This window comes from Cibotium barometz, chromosome 31 (genome assembly GCF_041138505.1).
Source record: "Cibotium barometz isolate CiBa-2024 chromosome 31, ASM4113850v1, whole genome shotgun sequence".
In the NCBI taxonomy this organism is placed as follows: Eukaryota; Viridiplantae; Streptophyta; class Polypodiopsida; order Cyatheales; family Cibotiaceae; genus Cibotium; species Cibotium barometz.
The window spans coordinates 3,931,180-3,940,507 of record NC_141076.1 but is presented as its reverse complement, the minus strand read 5'-3'; the positions used below and the strand labels follow the sequence as shown (position 1 = coordinate 3,940,507).

General features: G+C 38.1%; 1 protein-coding gene across 1 annotated transcript; it reads right to left on the bottom strand.

Annotated features, from left to right (window-relative positions):
• Positions 1-4,127: 4,127 nt before the first annotated feature.
• Positions 4,128-4,511, bottom strand: LOC147620413 (uncharacterized). The gene has a single exon (XM_086825525.1). The coding sequence runs from the start codon at positions 4,509-4,511 to the stop codon at positions 4,128-4,130; it is 384 nt and encodes a 127-aa protein (XP_086681651.1).
• Positions 4,512-9,328: the final 4,817 nt, after the last annotated feature.

The window sequence follows — 9,328 nt, the reverse complement described above, 5'->3', positions numbered from 1 at the left end:
TTATGTGATGTACTAATCACATTTGCAGGACTGGTATTATGACGCAGCCTGCCACTCCATGGTCTATCAACAAACCCACTAGATGAGGACTCTCCTGGTCCACTCAAAGACTGTGATTGCTAACCTGCATTCTCTGCAACCACACTTCCACTCAGCTTCTTTTTCAGCAGCATACCATCTGCTCATCTCATCAAAGACAACATCCCTGCTTACCCTCAACTCACGTGTAGCAGGGTTATAACACCTGTATCCCTTTTGCTCAAGGGAATATCCAATAAACACACATTTTTCAGCTTTCAGATCCAGCTTAGTTCTCAGCTCATCTGGCATATGCACATATGCAATGCATCCAAAAACTTTCAGATGAGACAAATCAGGTTTTCTGCCGGTAAACCTCTCCTCTGGAGTTACATCATGTATGGCTGCAATTGGAGTCCTGTTCATGATGTAAACATCTATAGAAACAGCCTCAGCCCAATAGCTATGTAGCATATTCTTCTCTTCCATCAATGCTCGCGCAATCTCAACAATGTGCCTATTTTTTCGCTCAGCAACTCCATTTTGCTGCGGAGTGTATCTGCATGTAAACTATCTCCGAATACCATTCTTCTTCAAAAATTCAGAGAACTCATTGGAGAAGTACTCTCCCCCTCCATCTGACCTTAGGCACTTTACATATTTCCGTGTTTTCTTTTCAACCAAAACTCTCAAATTCTGAAAGTGAGTGAACACCTCACTCTTCTCCTTCATGAAATATACCCACACTTTCCTTGTGTGGTCATCAATAAATGTCACATAGTATCTGCAGCCTCCCATAGACATGGTCTTCGTAGGAACCCATACATCTGAATGCACTACATCTAGTGCATTTCTACTCACATATCTGTTACATGGAAATACATGCTTTGTTTGTTTTCCAAATTGGCATGCTTCACATATTCTCTGCATACCTTCCACTTTAAACTTTGGCAGCCCTGTCACACAATCCCTTTCGTCTGCATAGACTTCATTCTCTGCACATTCACATGTCCAATTCTTTTATGCCAAATGTCTGTGTCTGCAACAATTCTTGAACCATTTGCAAACATCGCAGCACTCATTTCAGGCATGTCTACATTCAATGTAAACATTCTGCCCACTCTGTTGCCTTTTGCAACCAACCTGCACTTGTCTTAAAAATCTTCAACATAACAACCATCAAGGTTAAACCGAACCTGCAAGCCCTGCTCAATCATCTAGCCAACTAAAACCAGATTCTTTGTTATGTTTGGAACGTGAAGTACATCTGCAAGGTACTTCACTTTGCCATCCTGCATAGACAATGGCACATCTCCAACATGGGCAATTGGATGAGCAGTGTCATCCCCTGTTTCCACAAAACCTGGTCTTTTCGGGTTTTTCATCTCCTTGAACCACTCCCCACCATGACTTGTCATGTGGTTCGAAGCACCTGAATCCACATACCATACATCATCTTTTTGTGCTGCATCAACATTTTCAGACATGGCATTCATGACATGCTGCATAACAAACAACCTTTCATTATCCACATTATTTCTGCTTGAGGATGCATAAGTGTTTTGCTGCAATTTCCCATTTTGCATGTCAGCCTGCTTCTTATAACATTCTGCCTGCACATGTCCAAGCTTACCACAATAATAGCATTCACGTGCATCATTATACTGCCTTTGCCAATTTCCACGGCCTCTTTGACTCCCTTTCCTCTGAATTTGCCTCTTCCACCTGCATGTTGTTGTTGTTGTTATTGTGTATTCTGGGACTGTTGTTGTTGCGACTGCTGGGGCCATAATTCTGATTACCTGTTCGGCCACCTCCTTGACCACGTCCACGGCCTCCTCTACCTCATCCTCTTCCCTGAACTTGTGTAGAAGGCGTGTTGCTCTGAACTGTTTTTGTTTTGTGAAGACTGTTGGTCTTCACCCAAGCTCTTCTCTTCTATAATCAGCATAGACACCAAATCTGTAAAGTTGGGAATGTTTTCCTGAGTCTGAATAGACATCTTGAACGCCTTGTATTGTGGCCCGTGACCACGTAGACAGACTTCCACCTTATCATCATCATCTACTGACACACATAGATGCAAGGGATTCCACAATACCCTTTATCTTCAATGCATAGTCACTCACAGACATGCTCCTTTTCTCCACAGTATGAAGTTCGTTCTTCAACTGTATCTCTTACGTGCCTTGGTATTTGTTTCATAGAGTTTTACCAAGGTGTCCCACGCCTCCTTGGGGGACTTGGCATCCTGAATGTGCCCAATCATGGTGTCCTGTATACTAATAGAGAGCCAATACATAACTTTCCTGGCTCCTTGGTTCCAGTCTTTAAACTCTTTCACATCTACAGCAGTCGGATTTATGTCTGCTGGTATCTCCGGTGCCTCTTCATGCTCACCTTCTATGTAGTCCTAATAGCCCTTTCCCATCAGGAAATTCGTCAACCTAAACCTCCAAGCATGGAAGTTATTCTTATCAAGCTTCTCAGCCACAATCTGGGTTATGCCATCATTTGACATCTTGCCAGACACACAATTTTACCACAAATAGCACTCTAGTTTGTCCTGCACAAACTGCTGTATTTTCTACAGTGGTACTGTAGTACTCTCAAATGTCACAACCAGTGACTTCAATGTGCATACATACACCCAATGGCAACTGTTGACCTCTTTGCAGCACCCACAATGTCTGCACAGTCAATCTGTCTTCCTGCTGTTCTTAAAATAGAGTTCTGTAGAGAATCGATGACTTACCCGCAGTGCTCGAAATCGCCTGCTTTCTGAAAAACGGAGGTCCAGACACCGTCGTGACGTGGACGGTATCACTGGGCAAGTGCGGGACTTCTGGCTGTGAGAGTAGCTTCAAAATTCCAGCAAGGAAACAAAACAGATAGCTCTTCCAGGAGCATAAGACATCACCATTTTTGTTGACATGTACATGTGCCAATTCACTTCAATACATTCCCAAATTCAGCTTGATGATTGCACATAAATTGTGTGTCAAGAGCATGGCCAGTTCCAAGCATAGATCTCCTGATTCTTTTTCCAAATGCTTCAAACATATCACATGTAGGCATAATACAATCTACAAAAGATTTCCATATACATGTGACCATTCACATCACATATATCATATAATTCCAATTCCATCATTTCAAGGTGTCTCTTGATCTCGTGTAACCTGCTTTCAGATTTCAACAACTCACAAAGCAAAAGATGATATATGGCATATGTACAACATATTCATGTGATTTTAGAAAACTCCATGTCTAGCATTCCAAAATCCAACCGAGTAGAAAATAAAATCCAAATCCCAGGAATCTCTTTGTATTTTGATGCTTTCTTATTCCAAGACTCTCAAAAACCATAAAAACCTTTTTCCCAAAACCTTCTCGTTCTCAAAAACCTTAAAGGGTTCCTAGACTATACGATTTTTCAAATCGTAAGTAACAACAAAAAAAAATCACTTATCTGAGAGTAAAAAAAAAGAAGCGAATTTATGGATTTCGCTATTCCCATACGGCTGCTTCACTACAGTATGCCAAAATCAGTATTCATCATGTATAGTGGGATTTTTTTTTGAAGTTCATGTCCTTCGATAGCGCTTTATTTCCCCTTTAATTCAAAACCCAAGATTCCCTATACAGTAGCCGCCATCATGATTTTTGAATCTCTGGTTGTATTCAGCTCTGGTTCTGATTTTTGCACACACACCCCTTCCAGTATGCCCCCTCTCTCTGGTTTTTCTCTCTTTCCCCGCAGGGAATTTGGTCCCATCCCCTTTTGCAGCCAAAAATCCGGATTTCCCAATTTAAAAAATACGCTGCGCCTCCCTTAATATTCGGATATTCCCTTTTTAAAAAAATCCTTTATACTTTTGCCACACAAGCCACCACCTTGCGTGTTCGTCTCCAGCTTCTGGAGGGGTGCTACTGCTGGTCGCCGTTAAGGCGGCCCAGTATTGATCGCCATAAGCTTGAGGAAGAAGACCTCGCGGTGAAGGCCATGGTGCAAAACCAGAATACACAGACACAACCCCTTATAGAGAAAACACCTTCAGACCTTAGCCATGGCTTTCTTGATAGCATCACGGACATCGTAAAGCATCTTAGCCACACTTAGAATTCCCACTTAGAATTCCCACTGACTTAATGTTCAATGCCTGATGTATCTTCTTTGCATTATCGATGTAAAGCTCTCTATCCCAATAGCCACCTTGTTGAAACTCCTCAAGGCCAAGCTTTTCAATCCCGACGGCCACAACCCGCACATTGTTTGCCTCCACCAAAGTGGGGACAATCTTCTGCAGCTCCAAGGCATTGGCTCTGCATAGCTTGCACCCAAATCTCCGAAGAATGTGGATAACAGCGGTCTGATTTTCCCAAAAAGAACCCACTTTCACAAACTTAGCTTCTGAAGCACCCTGCACCTTTTCTAGCTCAATGTCTTTTATAGCATCGGCAACAATAACTGAACCCTTTTGGGAAGCCATATCTGTGCGAGAGAGAGAGAGAGAGAGAGAGTGTGTGTGTGTGAGATGGAAAAGGGCGCGTTGAGAAGAAGAGGCGAGCAGCAAATGCAGCAAACTAGTAGAGGTACTAAGTTTGAACTCCCTCCTGACTTGAAATCTTCTGGCATCAAACCTTCCAGTAGCATCAGTTGAAAAAAAATCCAAAGCATTCTGATTATATCGATTCTGAGCAAGCACAGAAATCATGGCATTCCAAGACACGATATCTCAAAAGGGCATTCTTTCAAAGCCAATCCTTACATCATACATACTCTCACATTTCCATACATGTTGAGAAGGGTGTTCCGTACTACAAGGTCTACCATAAGCATAAAACTCCATAATTCACACCACACTTATGTACAGAGGCTTTGAGACCTGGCTCAGTCTCAGCTCGTCTTATTGAACCTCATTTACAATATGAACATATGTACTTAGGCATCATATAATGACTCAAGTCATGGCACTTAATCCCATGCATCTGGATTTGCATTAAATGACCTCATATGCATGGTTTCACACCATAGACGTGCCATGGCACGACATCCACCCCCTCTAAACCTACACATCCTCTGGTATGTGCCAAATCGTCACCAAGATCCACATATATCTGGATGTCGTCTTCATCTTCTACATTACTAGGAAGATCATCTTCTTCCTCTTCAACAATATCCATGCTATCACTGTCAAGCCTCTCATCCTGAGTCTCCTGTGAATCAAAAGGAGCACTGTCATGCCTTCTTTTAAACATCTTGATCCTTTTGCCTGCTACAAGATTCTTTATCTCTGTTCCATCAAGCTCACACAGGGTGTACGTGGCATTTCCATGCACATGCTTGACAATGTAAGGGCCAAACCATCTTTTAACAAAATTTCTTTGAACAGTGAACTGGTTGTCAAGACTACTATCATACATTAGGACCCAATCACCTTCTTCAATAGATTTTGGCCGGAGTCTGTGTCTTCTATCAAATCTTTCTTTATTTTTCAGCCTTGCATCTTTCAAACGAGCTTTAGCAAGCTCTACATCTTCAGGCCTCCTCTCCAGCTGCCTTATTCGCAATGCAAGGAGGTCTTCCCTATTCAATCCTTCCACCCAGGGTAATACATTCCAAGTTGGAACTACTTCTTCAACTGGCATTACTGGCTTCTGACCATACATTAATTTTGCAGGCATATATCCTGTCACACTGAGCTATGAGTTGTACGGTCAGCCCACAAGGCATATGGTAGCAGCCTTGGCCACTCTCGCATTCTTCCTCTGCATGCCTTAGCCAAAGCTTTAATGATTGGATTTTTTTATATAAGATTTCTTTATGCATCTATTTATGCATAAATTCCATTTTAAGGAGACTAACACTTTCGAAATAAAAATCAATCTTTTATGCATCTTCCTATGCATGAATTTATTTTAAATGAGAATGACATTTTTGAATTAAAAATCAATGTTTTATGCATCTTTCTATGCATAAAATCAAAATTGATAAAAATAACTCTTTTGAACAAAAAATAAATTTCTTTATGCATCTTTCTTATGCCTAAAATTAAAATTGATGAGAATAACACTTTTGGATTAAAATAAATTCTTTATGCATCTTTCCATTCATCTTTCTTATGCATAAAATTAAAATTGATGAGAATAACACTTTTGGATTAAAATAAATTCTTTATGCATCTTTCCATTCATAAATCCAATTTAGTAGGAATTACACTTTTAGAATGAAAGAATTTCTCTTATGCATATAATTTAAGCATAAAATCATTTATGATGAAAATCACACTTTTAATATAAAAATATCTTTTATGCACCCATTTGTGCATAAAAATCAAATATGATAAAAGTAACACTTTTACAATAAAATAATAATCTTTTATGTATACCTCTATGCATGAAAATCAATTATGATAAAAGTAACACTTTTACAATAAAATAATAATCTTTTATGCATACCTCTATGCATGAAAATCAATTATGATAAAAGTAACACTTTTACAATAAAATAATAATCTTTTATGCATACCTCTATGCATGAAAATCAAATATGATAAAAGTAACACTTTTACAATAAAATAATAATCTTTTATGCATACCTCTATGCATGAAAATTAAATATGATAAAAGTAACACTTTTATAATAAAAAATAATCTTTTATGCATACCTCTATGCATGAAAATCAAATATGATAAAAGTAACACTTTTACAATAAAATAATAATCTTTTATGCATACCTCTATGCATGAATATCAAATATGATAAAAGTAACACTTTTATAATAAAATAATAATCTTTTATGCCTACCTCTATGCATGAAAATCAAATATGATAGAAGTAACACTTTTACAATAAAATAATAATCTTTTATGCATACCCCTATGCATGAAAATCAAATATGATAAAAGTAACACTTTTATAATAAAAAATTATCTTTTATGCATACTTTTATGCATGAAAATCAATTATGATAAAAGTAACACTTTTATAATAAAAAATTTATCTTTTGCGCATACTTCTATGCATGAAAATCAAATATGATAAAAGTAACACTTTTATAATTAAAAAATATATATCTTTTATAATAAAACTAAATTTCTTTATACAAATAATCAAAATGCATCTTCTATGCATGAAAATGATACTTTAGAATATAGAAACCATAAGGATTACTCTTTTAGAATAATGAAAGATAAATTTTATTTCACTAATTTTCAAAAATTTTGCCATAACCTCCTTTGTATGGCTGACCATTTTTCAATTTTTAAGTCTTTAAAACTAATTAACCAAGAGTATTGAAATTATTCTAAATTAAGACAAACATTATAAAAAACTTGACTTTAATCATTAACCATTCACCTAGGATAGAGAATGGTTGGATTTACTAGAGAAGAGAGGGGAATGCCTTTTTGTAATGAGGCATAACATTATTTGCAATTTTAGAGAAGACATAAAGCATAAAAACCATTTAATATCATAAAAACCATAAAATAAGTGTAAAAAGAGAAGAATCACCAACTTACTAATGACTTTGAGAGCTTTCCTTTGGCTTGATTGTTTGAGGGTTCAACTCTTGTTTGAGACAAGAGTGGCCACCAATCTTTTGGAAGAGGGAAGGCCAAAAACTAATGAATTATAAATATAATTCACTGTTTTTGGCACTTGGGAGAGGTAGGGTAACAGTGCAAAAACACTATTAAGTTTCAACAAAAGGGAGGGCTTCTATTTATAGGAAAAAGTGAGCCTCTAACCAAGCAAACTGATTCTAGAATTTTCCAGATCAGTTTGGTCAAATTTTGACCATTTTTAGGTCAATTTTGCTCACTTTTTGAATCTAGTTGAACCAGGAGAGAGGAGAGATAAAATTATCACATTATTTGGGAGTTTAAAACTCATTCAAGCATGTGAAATAGGCGCCCTCTTCATGAGGGGAATTCCCCCATGCAGAGGTGTCAAAAATGCATCATTACTTCTAAATATCTCCCTTTTTTAACTATTAACCTTGTCCTTAGTCAACTCTTCATCTTATGTGAGTATTTACTCATTTTTGGGAGATTTTCCTTTTATTTCTTCATTTATCTCCTCCCTACATTTGGATGAATCTTATTGGTCCATAGGAACCTTAATTTAAAATTTCGAAAAAATCTTCACCCCCAGGATAATGCCTCTTGAACAGATTATACTTAATTTCTAATGCACCTTCTGAAAATCTTTTTGAACTTCTGTTTCAGGGGAACTTATTTTAATAAGATGAGGTATGTTTCTATCCAAAAATATTTAAAATCTGAATATTCTCTTTCTAGAATATTTTCTCTCTCTAGGCCAAAACTGGTAGAAACAAGATCTTTTATATTTTTGAAGAGGGATTTGATTTTACAGGGGAAGATACTGGACATCCTGAGAGGCTGGGGGAGGAATCTTACATTCTGCCCCACTTAAAAAACGCGAGATGTCCTCATCTCGCAGGTGGAGTATGATCTCTTTCATCTTCTTCTTCTTCTTCAATCACTTCCAACGTTACTGCCTTGGAAGTGGACGACCGATATGGGAACAACTCTCTTTGACTTCCCCTATTTTGAGGTGGAGGTCTTGCATTACTTTGGGTTGGAACTGCAGGTTGGATAGAGGGTCTACCTCTGAGATTTCCCTGATTTTGGCGGATAGAACCGTGATTACTCAAGATGGAAGGGGCTAGAGTCTGTAATCTTGATCCGTGATTTTCTTGCCCTGAAAACCTTGATCCAAAAGGAGTTGGGCAATCCATGGTGCGATGTCCAAACCCTTGACAATTATAGCATTTCACTCTCTTGTTCAAGGGTGGAACTTCTGAAGTTGAAATCCAGGGAATTGAGTTTCGAGAAAAGGACATTTCTTCCATTCTGGAACTTCCCATATCCTGGGTTTGACCCTGATATCTCTTAGGCGGAGGAAGGTTGGAATCACCTTCTTGGAATCACCTTCTAGGAATAAAAACCTTTTGAAAGGTGATGGTGCTGGTTTTGGTGGGACTTTGACATCAAAGGCTTTGGCAAAATCCTTCGCCATTCTTACTACTTCAGCCATTGAGATAGGTTTGGCATTCTTGACTAAAGTATCTAATGGCTCGTTTATTCCCCAAATGAACCTGGCCATCAACTGCTCTTCATCCAACGGAGGGGAATATTTAAGGAGAAGTGCAAAAGCCTGATGGTACTCTTCAATTTTTCGGGTTTCCTGCTTTAGTTCCAAGAACTCATTCATATTAGTTTCAAGAAAGCCTGGGGGACAAAACCTCTTTCTGAGGTAAGCCTTGAGATCGGTCCAAGT